Source organism: Lepeophtheirus salmonis, chromosome 1, assembly GCF_016086655.4.
Source record: "Lepeophtheirus salmonis chromosome 1, UVic_Lsal_1.4, whole genome shotgun sequence".
Lineage (NCBI taxonomy): Eukaryota > Metazoa > Arthropoda > Copepoda > Siphonostomatoida > Caligidae > Lepeophtheirus > Lepeophtheirus salmonis.
In genome coordinates, this window is record NC_052131.2 from 35739374 (window position 1) to 35762505 (window position 23132).

General features: G+C 30.2%; 1 protein-coding gene across 1 annotated transcript; it reads left to right on the plus strand.

Annotated features, from left to right (window-relative positions):
- The first annotated feature begins 286 nt into the window (after positions 1 to 286).
- Positions 287 to 22052, plus strand: LOC121114156 (ionotropic receptor 40a). The gene is made up of 11 exons (XM_040708058.2): positions 287 to 342; positions 10778 to 10952; positions 13844 to 14058; positions 14130 to 14276; positions 14352 to 14527; positions 16778 to 16990; positions 18246 to 18462; positions 19760 to 19950; positions 20411 to 20512; positions 20809 to 21155; positions 21612 to 22052. Exons 1-11 carry the CDS (start codon positions 338 to 340, stop codon positions 21834 to 21836), a joined length of 2013 nt encoding a protein of 670 aa, XP_040563992.1. The 5' UTR covers positions 287 to 337; the 3' UTR covers positions 21837 to 22052.
- Positions 22053 to 23132: the final 1080 nt, after the last annotated feature.

Sequence of the window (23132 nt, forward strand, 5' to 3'; positions counted from 1 at the left end):
GTTAAAATATATTTTTAAACTTCGCAGTGTCTATTATTTACTCATGGTATCCGGCTTAACGACAATTTCCCGGGGAGTGAGAAACCCTTTCATATTAAATCAAAATAATTAATTCTTATTAAGATTGACATAGTATTATTTCCAATATGTCAGCCTTCCATTTACTTAATTAATCCAAGAAAAATGAAAATATCACAAAAGAAACAATGAATTAAACAATAATTTTCTCACATTCATTACTTAAGTCACGATTAATATTATATGTGATATAATATGATATCAAATTACTTTCATTTGGTCCTTAAAAGAATCAACAACCATTTAGTGACCTGAAAAAATGAAGTGAGTATAAAATAACGAATATATTTTAAATTAATGGTTTTAAATTATCTATTTTTTACATGTTTTTTTTTTATAACGAGACATGTTTACCCCCCTGTAATATCAATAGGCTCATTCATCGACAAATTTTATTTTCAATTTGATCAAAAAATTAACGAGTTTTTTTATAGACTATTTATATGTCAATATTGAAATGTTTACTTTTAAGTGTGTGTATTAATCATTCTATTAGTACTTGTATTAAGAGTTTGAAGTGCGTCATTCATAGATGTTTTTCTTAATATACTAACTTTTTCATACATGAAAAAGCTCCAATAACACAATTTAAACGTAATAGAGAAATTGCAAAATTACTTTAAATTAACGACCCACTATAGGATGGTCCAGGATCAAAGTCACATCAAAAAATAAATTACTCCATGTTAATGCACGTATTATAATGACTATTAATACTTTTTAATATAGTTTAATATTACACTACAATTGACGAATATTTCAATCAATGTGCATGCCCTTGACCCAAGCAACTTGGCGGAGACGTATTATTTCCAACTCGCAACTAGTATGCAGAACGTCTTCTGTAGTTTTTGTCCACTTTGGCCTCCGTGGATGACATCAGGAAGTCCTTTTTGGGCTAGGAAGCTGCATAGATCTCCCCCTTAATTGTACTCCATATTGCAAGGTATAGGGGATTATTGTTAGTTAAAGGGGAAGGCTAAAAAGGATCCATTTTTGCATTTGCAGCTGCCATTTGCAGTTGCAGTCTTTGCTCAGACTGTCAACTGCATTCACCTCCTCTTCGAAATATATTTACATTACAAAGGGTTAAGATCAGGTGAAGAGGGAGGCAAAAAGGTTTTTTCCCAAAATGCAGAAAATTATCTTTGTGCCATCCTTTACCGGTGCCAATCCTACTTGAAACAGATGGGGACTTCAGGCTATGCAATATTTCTTTAAGCTCTACAAACTTAATTTAATTCTGTTAAAGTTCATGGGACTCTAATTTTGAACCATCCTGTATAAATTATTCAATAATAACCTAGTACATTGGTTCCTAAAACGAGTTTTGCGATAAATATTTATTTATTGCCTTTAAAGAAATTGAACAATTCTTAAGTATTTTTTAAACGGATGAATGGGATGAGGGTTATATATATTTTTTTGAACTATTTGTAATTTGGTTCGTTACTTTTGGAATTCCTTATTCTAGAATCAACCCCAGAACCACTATAATTAAAAAAAGAAAAATTATTTTTGTTCACTTTTACGAATAGGGGTGTTCCGAAGTTTCAAAGATATCAAATTTTAAGATCATATAATCGTTTTGGAGATTTATATCGATAACTAGGGTATTATCATGACAACACAAGGGAATTCTACTCCCCCCTTAACAAATTTAAATATAAATATACAATTAATTCTATATTTATCGATTTTGCGAGTTCAAAAAAACAAAGTTATCGATACATTTTTAAGAAAATTAATATTTTATGCAATTATGCACAGCTATATGAATACTTGCTTTATATAACAGTCCAATTTTTGAATTAAAAAAGTATAAAAATATTAGATATTGTTCTAATATAAAACTCAACTCATTAATGTATAATTTTTTTAAATTTTATTTACTAGTTCTACTAGTAAAGAAGAAAAAAAATCATCCAATGTGTTTGTCATTGTCGCAACTCATTCGCCCCATAGGAGGCCTACAGGATTTTCAGGCTTTGGTCACGTCTGCGTGGGAGACTTTGTAACAGTACCTGATAATGAAGGCCTTCAAATAGTCGATGCTGTTGTGTGAATTGGCAGAGACCTTCCTCTCTAACTCCACCTAAAAGAAGTAATCAATGGGATTCATAAAGGGGAAGTTAGAGGGACACATGTGGGGGTGTCAAAATGACACCTTCTCTTCTTTAAACAAGTTTGGGATCTTACAGTCCTTGTCAGAGGGAGCCAAATACTGTTAGAACAGGAACTCGATACCATTGGCTTTCATTCAAGGTATCACTTGGTCAGACAGGCTTTCACAGTATCTATCGGCTCCCATCCTCTCCTTTTGCTCAAAGTAGATGTGGGCATGACATTGGTATTGCTCCCAATGGCCCCAAGGGTCATGATGTCAGCCAGAAACTTGATTTTAAATACGTTAGTGGCATTAGCCATCTCTTTGGTTGACTATCTTTCGTTCTAGATGATGTGGGATCTGTCGACAATCCATTGTTTCTCATCCTAATAAAATATGATTTGATCACATTGGTACTAATAATCATTCATCAATTGTTCATCAATTTTTTCCCCGTGGCAGCCCAAGTGGCCTTCATTTTGTATGTAAGGATATGTCTTTTGTGGATTCGGTATGACTTCATCCTCAGGTCAGAGTTAGTACCACGGAGACTTTTCTACGCCTTACATGGCACTTTTTGGCAATGGCGTTAATCGGAGTTCTAGGAGATTACTTCAAGGAACGTTTCAGGTCTATGAGGAATATAAAAGTGCGTTTTTTATCACTCCGGGACTTGTGGGATTTTCTCTTATATTCCTTTCCTCCTTCTGGCGGTTTTAGACTTCGTAGACTGTTCTCTGTGAATAACTGAGCATGTTCTTGATGTACACTGGCTTGTGTCCTGCGCAAGCAAATTCGATGATGGTGTTCCTCAGGGTCTTCCACACCGTAAATACTTGTTTTGAACTAAAAGTTGCACAACTATCGTAAATCTAAGGCTTAACCTCTCACTTAAATTGAAATAACCGAGTTATATTATTTCCTTATTATTCAGGATGTATGTAGTTAAAGAAGGGCCGGATTTACCAGAAAAACTCTATATATCATTCATTCAAAAAAATAATAATATCTGTCACCTAAAGGTAAAAAAAATTGAATTTTTGAGATTGTCAACCTACCCGTAGTCAAAGTCCAGGCCCCTACCCTACAGTGTTTCCGCTTAGCAATCGGCAGGGTTACGGCAAGGGTTGTCTCTATGATTCTTCTTTGGGGAGTGGGGTGCAGGGGTGTTGAACTATTTTCTTTAAATTTTTCGACTAACACTCTATTTTTTCTTATTGTAATATGCAATGACTTTTTTTAAGAAAATTTAAATGCAGGGCCCAATTTTTTTTTCCCCAATTAGTAAATAATTTTTTTAGTAATATTTATCAAATTACATGATTTTTTTTATAAGTGTTTTATTTTGAGCTTTTTCTTCTGTTTTACTGTTCCTCTAATTGGTCAGATGGAGTGGCATTGATTAAGTATATGTAAACACTATAGTATTGCATTTACTCTTTCTGACCTAGGAATCTTATTTGAAGTCTATGTACATGAAGTATCTTTTCTAGGAAGAAAAAAAATTCTCCCGAGTACGTTCCATTTTGGGTTTTTTAACAAATTTTGTCCATATTCCAAATAATGACTTTTTATTGAAAGTAATAATTTATTCTACTTTTAAAATTGCGTTGTTTTTTGTTTTTTTTAAATCTTTTTATTCATTCAAAAAACCATCCCATTTTTTAAGAATTTTCCAAGTGACATTATTTCATCTTATCTTGATGGTTGATCCGCTCAAATTGAATTTATATCTTGCTTAACTGTGAGTATCCCCAATACTCCATATGAAATAAAGAATAATTAATCCTACTGTTATTTAATTAGTGCAATATATCTATCTATTTTCTACATTCATGAAAAGTTGCACCCTCCACAAAAGTTATAAATGAATGAAAAGTAATCAATATACCTATAATATAATAATGTAACTTCTACTCTCAGGAGTAGCTTTGCACAATCTACTTTTGGATTTAATATTCATATTTTTAAGAAATGACTATCACGGTTGGTAATTATTGATCTAAAAGCATGATAAATACATGATATCACCTACTTTAAGTTTAATTTGTGAATAACTAAAGGGATCAATTTCAAACTCTCTATTATAACAATTAATGTTTTGATTCAAAAGGTTATGTTAGTTTATCGTCAATAAATATATAATTATCATAGAAATTGATTATTCTTCCTAGACGTGAAATATGCATTCAACTTGCATGGTTGCAAGACTGGTAAATCATCTGATTGAACCCTCATAAAATAAGAACTTCTTTCCATAAATTTCCAACATCAAACATAGAACTTCTTTCCATAAATTTCCAACATCAACCATAGAACTTCTTAATAAGTGGAAATCAGCTATACAAATTTGTTAGATACCTGATAAAAAAATAAAAAATATAATATTTGAATAGTGTTTATATACAATTATTATTGTTTATATAAATGGTTGATCCGTTAAAAGCTCTAAAATGTTGTTAGCTCTCTTCATTTTAAACATAAACTAATTAGATAAATGGAGAACTAAAAAGACGTAGCATTAGGATTAAAACCAGAAGGAACAATTAAACGAAGGACAAGTATGATATCAATGACTGAATTGAGGCGTAAATGAAAAAGTGATATGATTGTGGGTGCATAAGTTTTTGAGAGAAGATGGTATTTCAAATTTGTCGGAGCTTAAACAATAATTAGATATAAATAGTGCCCGTACAAAATAAGAATAGACTGAGATGTAACTTGAGAATGGTATATTTCTGGAAAAAGATCATGTATTTTAAATATTATTGAGTTATGTCCTTAAAAAGATTCAATGTCATATCATGATATTTCTTTTTTGTCCATAACATGCAATAAATTTTTCAATATTATGAAGAAAAACTTTTGTATTAGTACAAAATAGAAAAATAATAGAAATGTCTGTTCCATCTAGATAAATAAGAACTCAACATCCCAGCAAAATAAATGAAGTTAAAATCTATGAACTAATTTAGGATTTGGTATCAATATTTATATTGAATGTAATCATGGGTTACTCAACAGTGATGTTGAGTAACCAATGATAGGATATTTAAAACAAAATAATAATTATAGAATTGAAAAAGAAATTATAAATTTACTTCATAAGTTTATCTTAACAAGTTATTTTATAGATGAATTTGTCTACATCGAGTGAGCAATGTAATCATGAGTTATTACAATTAAGAAGATTCCTAGCAGTCACATTCTCATATCTATATATATATCGTAATTAATAAATATCAGAAAGTAAAAGTTGAGCTTGCTGTCACAATAAATTATCAGAATCAGTTTCCCAAAACCAACTTCATTATATGCCGTGCCTTCAGTTTGAATAATGTTGAAAATAACGATTTTTGCATTAAAATAGATGAAATGTGGACTAACTTATACTTAACATATTGAATAATCAACACTTAAGTTCTTAAGTCATAATATAAGTTTAAAATTCCTGAGGTTAAAGTCACATATTCAAGCAGATACATATCCTCTCTCTCTCTATATATATATATATATATGTACTGGGGAAGATGAGGGATCCTTGATAATAAATTCTTCAAAAATGAATCACAAACATTTGCGCATCATGAAAATCAAATCAGAAATGCTATTTTTAACACTTTTAATCAATTAAAAAAGGTCAATCAAATCAATTTTACAAAAGGTTAAACATGAATTACTTAATGTGAAGTCATCTACAAATAAAAACAGGTTTATCAAGAGACGCTCTTCTCAAAAACAAGTGTATTTTGATGAACTATGAAGGAACTGAAAATATATCCCATTACTAGGTCATGGATATTCCCTCAAAAACGTTTTCTTTCGACGAGGTTTAATAAGAGATTCTTCCTCCATACTCACTAATTAAGGCGATCTGGGATTAAAAGTTACATCTAAAAGGAATTGAAGGAAATCCTGTATACAAAATAGTTCTTTCTTCAACAGAATTTGTTGGGTCTTGATGAGGTTGAAGAGACCCCAGCTATTAAATAAAGGAACCCAGGAGGACCGAGAGAAATGAGGAGAACACGAGACGTGGAGGAATAAAGCAACGATGTAATTTAATAGAAACACGTATATATTCTCATTAATGCATAATCATTATTACTCTGACAAACATACACAAGACACGGCTATTTATAAGAATAATAATGGGGATAGTACTTTGTACATATATTAAATAATAACAATAACTAGAAGATGAGAAGGTCGGAAAGAATACATAACAGAATTAAATCATACTTGATAAATGCTATTGGAACAATCTTTCAAGTTTCACCTCCGAAAAATGAAATTTTCAGACAAAATTTTTCACCGGACGATTCACAATTCCATGAATGATTACTTAGTTCGGAAATGAGGGTTTCCAATGGATGATGGGAAAAGACTTTTTAACATGAATTAATCATTCTCTTTTACAATTTTTATTTAACGGAAGAATTATTTATTATATATTATCAAGGCTCTATTGAGGAGGTTGTGTGGCTAGTCTCTACTAGATTTTAAATAATCTATTATTAGTGATACCAATATTTTTATACCGGTTCTGATACCTAAAAACGGGCGGGTATTTCAATACTTTTTTAAAGAAATTTTAGAACAAATATGTCATCAAGGGCAATTTACTTGCACTTACATAGGCGTGCGCTGGATTTTTTTTGGGGGGATGGTGAAAGGTGGTTAGCTTTTAAATTAAATTTGGACGTTTTGAAAGAGCATTTTTATTCTTTCTTTGTTTTTATAAAGGACAATTTTCTAGTTCAAACATTTGACAGGGTTACGTTATCGGAACCATAAGACCTCAATATCTTGGCAACCCTGAAATCTATATTTATGAAAGTGTGCTCATAAAATTTAACTGACAAAACTGTATGAGAAAAATATTAAATACTTGTGATATCCTCCGAATACAAGCGCCATCCAGCCATTATTGTGAGCCTCCGTACAGAGCACACACGCAAGGACGCAAATAACTTCATAAATCATTATGCTATAATTTTTGTATTGATGCAGTTAGTCCAAATCGGGTACTTTGAACAGGATTTATTTCGTAAACCCCAACATTTTTAATACTTTTATGTTTTGGGCAAAGGAAATGTGGCCTCCTAGCTTACTGGATCCAAAATCCTTGGACCACTATGTGTGGGATGTTTTGAAGAGAGAGTCCAATACACGCGCATATAACACTATTGACTTCATGTGGTCTTCCGTTCTGGAGTTAGTGGCCAATATGGACAAGGCATCTTCATCATAGCCAGTTTAAGGTTCGAGCCAGGTTGGAAGCTGGAGTTGGAGGTGTTTGGTTTGAGTGATTGAATTCACAATTGACCCATACATGTAAGAGTAAAAGGTTTGTGAATTGCTGAATTAATTTTTGGAAATAAATAATAATCTAAATTATCCTTAAATTTTCTGGATTTAAAATCCCCACACTGCAAATCCAATGCAGTACCATTTTAAATGCTAGAGTATCCCGATACAACTATAGACTGGGATAACGAACAAAATTAGGAGATGAAGTTTTTTTTATTTGATTTAATGAAAGGGACATGGGAAAAGAATTAGAAGCACAGTTGGCATTGATATTTTCAAATTTAGACAATATCTTTAATTATTACTTATTAAAAAATTGTCAATTTTTGTTTCCCAGCTCTTAAAAGTCCATATTTGCTTGCACTTTCTTATTTAAAAAAATTATATAATGTTTATACCCAATACGTATTATGTATAATTAAATATAAATGGGTTTGCTGTATTAATCTATTAGTTAATTAGTTTACGTCAACTGGAGATTATCTTTTTGAGAGGAATACAATCAATAAGAATAATCTTCAATGTCCACATGCTGAAAGTAAATGAAAGTATACTATATAGTTAATTAATTACAAATGATATTGACATTTCGTTCTTTATTAGTCAGATAGGATGCACAAATGAGGTAGAAGTATTTTTATTGTTGAATAAAGTATGAACAGGGGCGTCCGCAGGGGCAGGATGGAGGGGATATAGCCCCCAAATTAAGGAATTTTTGATTTTTACTAGAAAATTTAATAATTGAAATTTAATATAATTTTCCCATTTTTTTTCAAAATAAGTTAGTTTTTTTTTCACAGCTGTTGATTTTTGAAATTATTTTCAAAAAAAGTTATTTTTTTTGTGAACCGCTCTTGATTTTTGAAATAATTTTCAAAAAAAATAATTTTTTGTGAATAGTTGTTGATTTTGAAATTTTTAATTTGAAACTTATTTTTATAAAAAATAATTTTTTTATTGTTTTTTTTTTAAATTCCAAAACCCAATAAATATATATATATATAATCCTGCAGACGCCTCTGACGACCTCTGATATGCTTAAAAAAATAAATATAAAAGTTATGTGGTAACCCTAACAGTTTGAATAATGTGTGGGAAGAGAGCAGCTTAGCTGTCATGATCTTTTTATTATATTAACCACAATCAGGCATGAAAGTACAGGAATTATTCCGATGTCGATCCTCATTTCTACTCTGAGAGCAACAAAGACTCACACTTATAACTCCTTAAAAAGTCCATTCTCTTTGACCTTCACGTACTACTGATTACTTTACACTTAGATTTTCTCTCCTCGATAATAAAATAAAAACAACTTTCAGATTGTCAACTACAAAAAAAAAAATCGAGGCGAGGAAATTGTTATAATTTACAACTTTAGTAAACAGTGTACACAGTACTTGTACTCACAAAATCAAAACCTACAGTTTTTTATTTTAGCCTTTATTAAGTAGTCCTTAGGATAAAGGGGGAATTAAATTTACACAAGGCCACCATATGCCTTAGACTCTTGTATCTAAAAAAAAATAGTTCGTATTTGTTCAATTTTGGTGTTTTTGAAATTAAAATTTTTCATTTTAGACGAGCGAATATTTAATTTATCATAATGGCCCTCAAAAACGTTCTAAACACTAAAGATGACAAAACTTAGTTTCTTTATTAAAATTTAAATAGCTCTTGTTAAGCCGTAAACCTATCCCTAGTCCTATATTGAGCAGTCTTGAATTTAGAAATGGGAATAGTCTGTTGAGTTTTTATTTTAAGTTGTACTTCAGACTATATCATTATACCAAATTATATTCTTAATTGTGGTAAAGTATGAACGATTTTGTTGGCGTACTTCTGAAAGGACACTGGTCCATATAGGGCTCCTCTTATATACATTTATAAGTTTTTGGTGTTATCAAACATCGACTCCAAAACGTCCAAACAGATTATTATGAAATTTTGAAGTAGACGTATAAATTAGCAATACATGTTCCAGTAATATTTTTTGGGCCTCTGAGGTAATTAAGCGGTTGTTTTCGACCGAAATAAAGCCTCTTATTCTATCTATGTCCCTCCCCTCTTCTCTCCACCCTGTGTCTCTCTTCTACCTGCATTCTTTGTTTTTATTCCCTTCTATTTAGCCATGCAATGCCGGCATCCTCTGCTATTGCTAAATGCAAATAACTTAACAGTTGTGGTGAATAATGTAATGGGCTCACTACCATATGGCATTTGCCTTTTTTTCTTTCTTTTTTGGAAGTAAAAATATTGAGAATTCAAGCAACGTCTCTATATTTATATACTGTCAATCTGATATTATTAATAAAAAGTCATTTGAAAACAAAACAAACCTCCTCCTAAAATAACTTTCCCTAAAAATCAACAACACAGCACAACTAATTTTAGTAATTTATTTAATAATTTTCTCTTTGAAATTATCATTTGACTTCTCAAATCTTAATTTGAGTTATATACCTCAATTTGATTAAAAGTTATGATCGATTTACCGCTTTTAACATTTGGAGGCACTCTATCTTGACCTCTTAAAATTTAAGCACATTAAGACGGAGTGGAGTTACTCAATACTTAGATATTCTCTCCTCAAGAATGAAAGAGTAATTATAACTGTTTGGGACTTTTTTATCATAATGTGATGAGCCCAGGAGTACTTTAATTTCTAAAGTATTCACTGGCTGTATTTTACCCAAACATCCTCATTGTTAAATCTTATGTAAAGTCAGAATTATTTTTATTTTATATATAATTCCTTTATTTATTGAGTTCGTTGTAAAAATGAATCCTCAAGCAATATAAAAATCAACCGAAAGACATACAAACTTTGTTTTATTGATATATATTACGAGATGTGATAATATTCCTCAAAAATGTCATAATGCACAGTGTTGAAATTAAGAGCTATAAAAAGAAGGATTTCAATTTTTTTTTTTTTTTTTGAAAAGATTCATAAATTCAAATTCATACCAGATCTAGGGATTCGGATTCGGGGGGCACTTGGATCTCATGAAACTGCAACATCAGGGTCGATTAAACAAACTGAAAAGACACGATTTTTGTCTCTGATTTGTAAAAAACGACCATTATATCACTTTTTAATAGCTTCAACAATGAATGCAGTTAGGGGTATGCCCTTTTCCGATTGTACATCAGTTATGCAGTGACGCCCTTAAATAGCCTCGTTCCACAGTCAAAGTTTGTTCATATCTACTAAAGCTGAACTCCATCTTTAACCAGTTATAATAACTTTAATAACTCATATTTACATATTTCTTTAAGGATAATTTGTCTGATATATCTGTTATCACACTGTAAACCCATTGAATCCAATATTTCTACGACTTTAAACGTTCTACGAAAACTCTATAGTCAATCTGATATTTTGCCAGAATATCCCGTCAATGTTTTTCTTAAATCTCAAGAACATGAGGTCAAATACTTAGAAAAAATTCAGGTGAGTCTATTATTACAAAAAAACATTAATATTTTATTCTTTAAAGTGCATTTCCCCCATTTTACATCATGCCAACCAAATTTATGCTTCTTTTTAAATTATTCACTTTTTTGTGCTGTTGTTCCCATTAACAAAGAATCATTGTTTTTTAACGGGGTTATATATTAAAATTCAATATCTTCTATCTTCAATATATTCTGTATCTCCTGAACTAGGGTCTTTGATTTTAATAAATAGAGTAATTTTGAATGTTTTTGGTTTCCAAGGAGAAAATAACTATTTTTTTAGACATATTACAAATAGTAGCACACATTTGTTCATATATACGAAGTATGAGTTCGACTAATAACCGTGGATTTGTACCCAGGGCTTCAATAAAAGAATACTCGTATATGATACGTAAAACAGTTAATATACATGTCTACATTTAATATACGAATAATTACTAGTCTGCAAGGAATTTTTTTTTTTAAATATTCGGATTCTATTTTATTGATTAGAACCTGTTTTTACTTGTGAACTTTGCATTTTGAGCATGTTAAAACAAAAGAAACCGAAAATCAACATACATCAACGTAGCAAACAAAGTAGTTCACAGTTGTTATTTTTTTGACGTCATTAGCTGTCTTTAAAACTGAGCAAAAGTGCACACGGTTACGTCACAAATACTTATGAAAAGTTTTTTTCTCGTGCTCTTTTTCATCACCAGGATATCTGTAACAAATCCCAAAAAGAAGGGAGCAGTTGCATGAAAATGAAGTCATAACATAATCACAAAACTTTTCACGTTTATTCTCTTTCAAAAAGTGAGAGGATAATGAAATTTTGCATATCCTAGTAATTATTACATTCCAGAAGGGATTAACTACCAATCTCTCATACTTGCCTGAGGGAAACAGTAGATTTGAAATTAAGCCTTGCCGAAACAGTCGGATTTTTACAGTATTTCATGCATATATTTTTTTCATAATAATTTTAATCGGGTTGAAGTAAAAAGTATTGATAATGTCATAAACATTGATGAAAATAGACAAAAAAAATCCAAATTTTTCTTGCCAGAGTACCTACAAATTATTAGAGGGGATTAAAATAACCAGTTCTACCCAAGGTTGAAGTTGAATTACTTATGTCCACCCGGTTTCAAATAAAATAAAATACCCGAATTCCGTACCTAGTATGAACAAACCTTTTCTCTTAGAAATTATGTAATTTGTCTTCAAATTGTTGAAAGACGAGTTCTTCTAAAAAAATTGTTTTGCATTTTATAAAAATCATTAACAAAACTGTATACCTTATTTAATATGCAGAATTACAATTTGAATTGGTTTTTAGAATGGTTAAATTTGATATAATAAGTCGAAATCAATGTTTTATTAGTGAGTTATATTCCATGTCAATTTATGAGGAGACTAAGAGAAAAATAAGTGATCCGGTTTTTTATCTTTAGATTTTTTTTTTTTTTCATTTAGTTGCTTTGGTCTTGGTTTTGAAAGGTTGATATAATGTAGAAAAGAATTATTGTTCAGATTCGGTTAGAGAGCAATTTTTTTCGGTTCGGTCCTATGCGTAATATCTGTCCAGACCATTGTCAGTAACTGTAGGAGAAATTGAAATCGTCGACGGAAGTTTTTTTTACAAGAAATTAAGATCACTTACAATAGAAAAATCTCCTTTCCATTTTAAAAAATGAAGGTACATAATTTATAGGGAGAAAAAAGAAGTATCTTTTTGTAGAAACGATTTTTTTTTTTTTTTTTTTTTTTTGATCAATCAAGAACAAGTTTTACCACACGACCAGTCCCTATCAAATAAGGATGGAATTAGTTTTTTCTTACAAAAATTATAACGGTATCAGACTGGTCTAGGATTTATATACCGATACCCAGCACTAATAAGAATAATTAATTAATTAATAAGACCTTCAAAAAATGATCCCAATCTCAAAACTGATCTAAATAACTGCATCAACTGAAATAAATCTATTTATAATTATATTAAACTTTGTTGAAAAATGCATTATTGATAAAGTTCCTATTGACATTTGCGGAACATCATAGTTTCAACAAAAATTATAATTAAAAATGATGTATTATAATATGCTAACTAAATTTTGCCAAATTCTGAAAGGGTTAAATGCAAATTAAGTTTCTCCTCTTGTTCTTACACAAATCTCATCCCTATGTAATATAAACTTATACTGATCTCTTCCTTCAAAATCATAAAAAGAAGGAAATAGACTTTTTTTCATTGATTGTTATAGCATAAATGCACCCAACAATAGCTGACGTCATCTTGAGTCGGGATTCAACCTCTTTAATAAAACTTCGTAACTCTATATATTATCTACGGTGTCAACCCGTGATGTTAATCGTAGCATTTTTTGGACATTCTAAAAAAAAACGAAACCAAAATCCTGGTAACGTTGACGACTTGAAGAAAATTTTTTGGAGGAGAGGAGCTTAGCAGTCATGACAGTTCATTACATCAGCTACAAGCAGCTGTGACGAGAGGGGAGTCATAAGCAAATAAACTAAGACATAGACAACAATTACTGTGACATCAATTCTACTCCTAGTCCGACAAGGGCTTACAATTTTAACTTTGTAAAGTCGCTCTCCACATTCTATGAACACACGTAAATGTTGAATCCGCTTTCGTATATCACTAATAGATTGTATCTAGTAGAAAAGTAATTCATTCCTCAGGAATTAAATAATAATGAAAGCATCTGAAGAAAAGAACATTCACTCTTCAGGTTACCAACTTCCAAAAAATGCAACCGATTAGCATCACTGCTTATAGTGACAATTTTGCTCAGGTCCGATGTTGTCACTATAAGTGGGCTCCACGGTATATATGTTAATAAGAGAATAAAAATTTACTTTTTTAAGGATGAATTAGGCCTCTCCGTCATTATAACAGATGGAATCAATCAGTATAAGAGCCAATTAAAGAATTATAGGCGAAAATGGGAAGGCTGGGTGAATGTTCTTGATTTGAGTGAAAGTACCGAAATTAACAATTACTTTGACATGATCAAAGAGAGATGGTATACTGGGAACATAGCACGAATCGGAGAGAAAAGAATGATGGACTTTATATATGAGTAATTTTTAGATAACATCTTATTCCAATAATAAACATGTATTCATAATAATTAATCTCTATATTTTCTAGTAATATTGTCCATTTGATATTTGTAGAAGATACGAAATGGAATGTGGAGTTGAGTGCTGCTCTTGAAGCTTCCACATCTGAAGAAATGATAATTATACTTATCCTTTATAAATTTGACGAAAAATCATATGGGGTTTATTATAATAGGTGCTTGTGTTTTAGTCAATTAATTTATATCTCCTGTCTTAATAATTCCTTACTGTCGTTTTATTTTTTATGAAGAGGATCTTCAAATGGATTAAATGAATTAAAAATTGTTAATTATTGGAAAGAAGGAACTGGTTTTTTCCAGAACCATTATCTAATTCCACCAAAAAATAAAATATATTCCAACTTTTATGGACGGAGCTTTAAGCATCCAGTCATTCACAAACCACCGTGGAACTATGTTACCTATGGTATGTGTTTTATATAAATATATCTAATCCGTAAGTTCAAAACCAGTGCTTTTATTGTGTTCAATATCTTTCCTCAAATTTCACGAATAATTTCTTATTTTTCCACCTCTAATATGAAATGACTTTTTGGGCTTGGAAAAAAATTGCGGCCTCTTCATTATTTTTTCTCCAAAAAGTAATAAAGGGCATTTCTTAAATTGGGGTTTATATTAACAATTGTCCGACCTTCCGGAACAGGCAAATTTTTAAAACAGGTTAATACAGTGAATAAATATACTGTCCGAACGAACAGGCTGTCTCTATTCAAGCAAACAAAGTTCTTTTTGACATGTGACACAGTTGTATTATCGTATTTCAAGTTTTCAAGTATCACAATAATGTGGATTAATCTTGTATTTAATAATTGTTTTGCTCTGCTGGATAATTTGCCCAAATGACCCATTATTTAAGAAAATAAATCTTTAAAAAAACATTTTTGCTCAAAAAATTTTCATCCTGACAAAAAGTTAAATTATTTACAATAATCTATGCCAGAAAAGAAACTTAATTAAAACTTGATTAAGTTCCGTTTATTAATATTTTACATTTAATCTATATCGGGTATTTACTTGATTTTTAATCCCTTCATTTCAATACTGTAAAATATTAATAAACGGAACTTAATCAATATTTATTCAGCAACCTTTTAATTTGCAATTTTGTATAATAAGTAATAACCAAAAGTTATAAGTCTAAATTTTAAATCAAATACTTACAGGACACTCTCCCTCCCCCCTATGCAAAATTATATACTTTTATTATTTGAATATATGGGTATCGTATGAACAAGCTCATCAACAAATAAAAAGAATCTTGTTAAACTCAATATATAGTTTTTTATAATTTATTATCATCATATATAAAAAATAGAATGTGATATAAAGAGTATATAACACACTATACGGGGAGTACGCCCACCGCGTTATGCGAAATCTGCAGTGTTTGAAACTGCGTTATGCGGGGACTTCCTTTAAATGGGTGACAGATAATTTATTAATTTCAGACAAATACAAGATTAATCCACATTATTGTGATACTTCAAAACTTGAAATACGATAATACAACTGTGTCACATGTCAAAACGAACTTTGTTTGCTTGAATTGATTTAAAAATAAAAGTTTTATTTTTTTTTAAACCTTCCCTATTTGTTCTTTTTTTTTTTTTTTTTTTTGACTAAGACATAAAATATTTTTTAAAGCCAAGTTTTACAACTGACATCCCATACTTTAACTTTTCTTAAATTCAGCTTTTAATTGATCAGATGGAGTTGTACTAAGTAAACATTATAGTTTAGGATTTAGAGATTGTCCTCGTGAGCATGAAAAAAAAGTGTATGCTGGATACCAGCAAGATGTTATTGCTCGTATTAATTACTAGTGGTATTACCCAGCATTGCTCAGAGTAGTTAGGTTTCGGCTAAATGACAATTTTTTCTTTAACAATATAGAAGATCACTCTTCAAGAATTCTTCAATATTACTCTTCGTTTTTTATGAGCACAACAAATAAACCTAATTCATATTTATATGCATTCATATGTGTTATGACCTCAAGAATGAGGGAGTTATGAGTTTTTTTTATTATATATGTTGGGATGACAGATGAGTACTTTAGTCTTAAGAGCACTCATTATCAAAAACAAAACAAAAATTAATTTCATCATACAAGCATTTATATTTAATTATAATCTAAGCAAATACTAATATTATATATTAATCATGATATACATAAAAACCAACAGAAACATTTCTATTGTTAGACGTGCACACGCCTGCAATATTTAATTAATACGGCTTCATTGTTATTTCTTAGATGAAAATATATTTATGATATACATCATGGAGCACTTTATACATGCACCCTATGACTCGTTTTCTTATATTTATACAGACAGACAGACAAACTTTAATAATGTATATTTAATCCTATTTAATTTGAGAGCAAGGAGCACTATTGTTTTTATAGTGATCTTTGTCGGCAGATATGTGGTCTGTCATGTCAAAGCTGCCAACTTTAAGTTTCTTTTTGTTTTACACACACGAGGATTTTGACAATTTTCACATCTCTAATTTTATTATTATAATTATTGACCCTAGAAATTGTTTTAGCGTCAATATACATAGGTATTATGTATAAATTTCCATCCAATTATTTTCAACTTGAATAATCCATGGGGTAACTAACGCCTACCTATCTTTTTTAATTATATAGATATTAATGGTAAATTTTTAGAAGACAATGGAGGAAGAGATATAACTCTTATGGATGTACTCAGTACTCAACTCAATTTTAAACATGAGTCCGTAGATCCAGCAAAATTTGGAATCCGTCGAACCAGAGGATCAAAGTTTGACTCAAATCAATCCTTTCCGGGAATAATTGGAGCCTTACATAAAAGGCATGATGACTTTCACTTTTACTTGGGTAAGCGTAGGATTGTATCAGTCCTCAATATGGGACTCAAAATCGGTCCCGTCTTGTCCCTGTTATTGTTCCTTGAAAAACGTTTCAAATTTTGAAATGAGCTTACAGGGCATCATTTTTACTAACAAACACCCTTGTATTAATGTAAGCGGTATGCATTTATAAATAAAATATATTGGTTATATTAAATGCCACTCATATACTTCATATTGAAAGGACTTTGTTGATCAGTTCTCAATATGGGGGACTCTGAAATATCCCATATACCCCCCTTCCTTCTGAAAAATCTTCAACCAGACGTCATATATGTATTATCCATAGAGAAAGAAATACATAGAAAGGACAAGGAATGCAAATGTTTCAGTACTAGCTTCCAGTGAGCATACGTTCAAAGAAATGACGTCACAGTTGATTTTTAATAATATATATTTATTTTAATGGATTTATATCGGATCTGGCGGTGTCTTAGGTTAAGGAATCATGACTTGGACTGATCTCGGAGCATGAGTAATTGACTCAGAAGCATGATAACTTCGACTTGGTTTGATTGAGATCTGTAGTTCCAACTATATTTAATCTGGTCACGTATTAAAAAGTTGAACAATCAACTTCTTTCATTTAGCTGACGTTTAAAATAACATACCCCCTCATCGAGCTGCCGTTCATTTCTGTAGATTGAAAATTTTAACCAACTACTGCCTTGTTTTGCCAAACTGCCAATAAAAAATCCTTTGTCGCCTCTATGTATTTCTTTCTCTATAGTATGATACCATACACGTTTGGGAACCTTCGGAACAGTCCCATATATGAGAAAACATGCATTGCATTAACAAAACTGATTACCCTAAGTAAAAGAACAATTACTGTACCGGCATCATGTGCTTGGAACACGTTTGTTTACCCTCAGTTAGTGTTCAATTTGTTTTTCTCAGTTTTTGCACATATTTTGATATTAAATTATTTTATTATGACATTTAATATTAATTATAAGACCAAAGTCATAAAATTACCTGTATCTTGACGGAAACGTTATTATGATTTTTTTTCCTTTCTTTTTCATTACTTAGAAAATTAATAAATAGTTAAATATCATAAATAAATGAGAATTGAAATAGGAGAATCTCAAAATTCACCTTATACAAGAGTCAACTTATGGAAATGAACGAAAAGAGTTAAAAGAAAAATACACTACATCTGGGTTTACTTAAATAAGCGAGCCACGATACTCAATGACAAGGATTATTTTATTTCATAGGGGATACAACACAAACATATAATCGAAATAAGGCTGTGGGTTTTTCATTCTACGTTCTTGCTGATGCTGGAGCGTTTGTCACTGAAGGAAAAAAAAGATTTATTCCACCGGATTTATTGATTAAGTCCTTTAGTGTGAATATTTGGATAACTGTGGTTTGTGTCTATTTCGTCGGCAGCTTTATGATGTTTGTAACACACTCATTCTACCAAGGACAGTAGGTTCTGATGACACATAATTACATACAACAATACCCAGTTGAGTCACAATTCGATCAGTACAAGTTTTCCGCCAATTTTCACCAAATATTGCATAAAGAATAAAATGGGATGAGCTAACACCAAAAAAGTCATGATACTACTTCATTAACACAAAAATTTACATTGTTTTTTGTGCCAGCTGTCGATATTTCTGCTTCTTTCCCTTAATTAGTGTTCTGAACGTTGATTGGTATAATTTGAATTAGCTCTTGTCAAGCTGTGAACAATTCCAAACAATTATTGAATAATAATTCCATAGTAGGCATTAACTGCCTAACTATTAACTGATTTTGTATCTTTTTTTTTCTGTTTCTTTTTGGATAAAAAGTTGCATGATACTATAAAGGTAACGACAAGCAATATTGAACAAAAATCAATTAAACGTAGTGATGTAATATATTTTTTTCTATCGAAGTACAGCCAAATTTTTCATAAACATATTGTGATAAAATATAGGTTTTGTATTCAAATTTCTGGACAAATACTCAATAATTTTAGCTATAGTGCAGAATTTTTATTTTATTTGTCCGACTTAATTTGCCTCCGATATGGCCTTTCAATTACCCCAAGTGTTTTGGGTATTGTTGTAATGTAAAGTAGGGCTGTTTGATTTCATTTTTTTTTTCGAATTTCGATTATAACTGGGACAGATAAGTTGTCATGTATGTTATGAAAATTATATATACTAAATGTCATTGCCCTACGTGGCATTTTGTATCTTTAGGCGGCACATCTCGATAAAATTATGAAAAAGACAAAACCTCCCTTCTTAATAAATATAGATACTAAGGAGATATTTATCGATTCTATTTAAAATAATTATGATAGAATTTTTTAACCCATAAAAAGTGTTTATAAAGTTAGGAAAATTTAAAAATCCACGTATCATTTTCTACATTCCTCGAAAGAAAAGATTATTTGTCTCTCTATTTTTTCTCCAAAGGGTAGATTTATAAAAAAAACATTAGTAATATTTTGTATAGATTAGAATAATGTTTAGCATAAGTAGTTAATGCAAAATAATGACTAATAACTTTTGTCTCCTTCCAAATTTTGAACGAGACGTGCCACCTAGAGATGACCTTACAGGTAAATGAAATTTTGTATAGGTTATTTTTTTAATCGTATCACAACTTTTTCAAGATAGCCGTAATCGAATTTCGAAAAAAGTTTTAAGAAAAACCGCCCTAATGTACAAAGTTGTATAATTATTAATCTATACGAATATTTTCTTAAACTTTATTTATTCCTTAGTTTTAAAAGAGGGAATTTGATTGATCGAGGGAGTTCATCGGCTTTTCTCATGATTAAAATCTTTCTATCCCAGTCAGATAATTTTTTTACAGATACAAGAAAGGGGAGAGGAGACTCCTTGAGAATGATCATGGGTACTTTTTTAGTTATGGTCAATTGTACATTAGGTGCTTCATACTCTGGGATGATGGGTAAGTTCTTGATTTCTAAATCCTCAAAATCTAACACTGGAAAATATATATTTTAGCAGGGGTGTCCGCATGAATGGCTGGAGGGGGTGTAGTCTCCCTCCCCCCCCCAAAAAAAAATTAAGATTTATTTTCTTACAACAAATTTAAAAAATAATTTTTTTTTCTAAAAGAGTGGTTTCAAATTTTTTCAAAAAAGTTTAATATTTTAAATTTAATTTTAGAATTTTTTTTCCAAAACATTAAAATTTTGTCAGAATTACTATGGATTTTTGATCTTTTTTGTTAAAAAAAAAAATGATTTTTTACGAGGTGGATTTTTAAAAAAAATTCCAAAAACTAAGCCCTCACAAGATATAACCCTACGGACACTGCTATTTAGTTTGTTTGATTTTTCAATATATGGATTAAGCAAAAGTATAAATTATACTTCAGGATTTGAACAATTACGATTTATTTCCAGTGTCTTTCTTTTCAATACCATTTTACGCAAAGTCACTGAATTCATTGGAGGATTTGAATAATCAAATGAGTTTTACTAAGACAGAAAACTCAATGTCTTTGGGTAATATTAACATTATTTAGTCATCTAATTTATTTATTTCAAATAAGAAATTTACATAGGGGTGGAGTTTGGTGGTAATATTTACTTTTCTTAGAAAAAATATGGATTTTTTGAAAAAATAATAATATTGGAAATTTAATTTTTGAATTTCTTTAATTAGTTTTTTTGTGAATAACTATGGAATTAAGAAATTTTTTAAAGTTAAATACTTAAATTTTTTTTTTGAAAAAATTAAATTTTCTTTGAAAAGCTATAGATTTTTTAAATTTTTAATTAAATAATGAAAATTTACATAGGTGTCGTGGGAGGAAGTTCTAGCTATGGAATAATTAGCACTGGTGGAGGGATTTACAAAAAAATATGGAATAAAATGCAAAACCAGGAGCTTTATAGTCTAGATTCTGTTATTCAAGGACTTGAGAAAGTAATGGTGGATCCTAAATTTGCAGTATTTGCTGGAAGGCAAAAGCTACTTTTTGATACGATTCGACTTGGTGGAGAAAAAGTTTTTCATTTAAATGATTTTCCATTCTTCGTCAAGTATAAATGTGTGGCATTTCGAAACGGAAGTCCGCTACAAGAAATGTTTAATCATGTTATACTGCAGCTTCATGCTGGAGGGATTATTGATAAAATCACAAGAGTTAATATGATTTTAATATATGTATAGATACAATTTCACGTGACGTCATCATTTAGGGACTTTTACATGGGGTGGGCTGAAGGGACTCTAAAAAAATCACGGAATTTTTCCATTTTACTAGAAATTTCAATTTAATTTAATTTTAGGACTTTTTTTCGGAAAAAACTCCAAAAACCAAGGTTGGAAACCACTAATCCATACGCTATGGAGAGGTGGGGACTTGGATTCGAAAGTCATTTCATTTTTTTCACAGGATATATGTAAATTATTTAATTAATTATATTTAATTTTTTAAGAACTGGAACTAGACTCGATGAAAATATTCAAGGATTTGACTTGAACATTTGAGCAAAGAATTGAGACTTCCCTTGGACTTGCAGTTTAGGGACTTTTTCCTACCTCTGACAATATGTAATAAGTTATTTATTATGTATGCCACTAATTGACCATTTTTAGGATGAATATTTTGGAACCACTCGAAGGATTGGGGAATATGGGAAAATCTGGGAGGAAAAGTATGAAAAACAAAATGCGGTTGAGGATGTACAAGATGAAAGGATTACGAAAATAGCTATGAAACATATAAATGGAATTTTCTATGTCTTTAGTTTTGGTCTTGCATTCTCCTTTGTTGTTTTTCTAACATTTGAGATGAAATGTTTTTTGAATACGAAGATGTAAAAATAAATTTTAGCATAATATTTCATGCGTTCAATTTTGTTATCGTCTTTAAAATCTAACAGTTACTTTACTAACAATCAAAAATTTTGGATACTTATGTCAATAATACAATCAATTCTTTTATTTTGAGTGTTTTGGGGGGAACTCATTAATTGTATCCTTTTGATAGAAAAAGAATTTGAATATTATTTAAAAATAAACATTAAGAAAAAAAAAGTTAACGTCTTCTTACAATTTGTACCTATCAGGCATGTGAACGGACACACATAATTGAACGGTGTACGATGAACGGAACGGGTTTTTTTTAACGCTGAACACTAAAAATGAGACTTTAGCATTCTGTTCTAATATTTTATAGTAATTTTGGATGGAGTGTAGTTTTCCACTAGATAAGTATCCTGGAAACACGACTATAAAAATTTAGAGGCAATTCTTGAAATTGGGGAGGGACCTAAAGCCTTCATCCCTGCAGAAGCCCCTGATATTAATATTCATGCAAATGTGAATTAACCACTCTAAAAAGGACATACATAATTATTATGTATGTCCTTTTTACGTAGTAATAATTCAATTTTTCTTGTTCTCAATGAAACACATTCTCACACTTTTAATTATTTCTAGAGTACTTTAAACCAAAAAAAAAAAAAGTAAAGACACACCCAACATTTTTGCATGGGTTTAAAGTATTTCACATTGAGTGGATATTTGATTTATATATTATGTTTAACGTTACTGGAAGCAATCAAAGTTATTAGTATTTATATTAATCTTGGCTAAAATGTATTTTTTCAATGTTGCCTACATGTCAGGTTTTAGTTTAAAAAAACCTATTTATTGTTATGAAAAATACACGAATCATATAATCAGATATTCAAAGGTTCAATCATTTATATTTATAAAATGGCAATCAATATTTCAAAGAAATATTCCGGTCAATTATAGGATTTGAATTCAAATATCTGGAATGAATTGAGATAGTTGAGAGTAATAACTGTAGTTTAAGACCTCCGTCTTATCTATTTGATTTAATTTGGATCCAATATTGTCTCAGAAAGATAAATTATTAATTTCCTAATTCTATAAATGTCGCAGTGAATTTTGACTACTTTAAGTACAATTTGCGGTCCCTCCAAAGGATTAATCAGAATCATTGGTTCATTGAAATGAACTATAATTTGTATAAAATGTATTCCACATTCAATTAGGAGAAAAATTATTTTACCTTCCTTTTGGGTTGACATGCTACAAATATGCAATTTTATAACAATGACTCAGTACTATTAAGAGATGACGTAA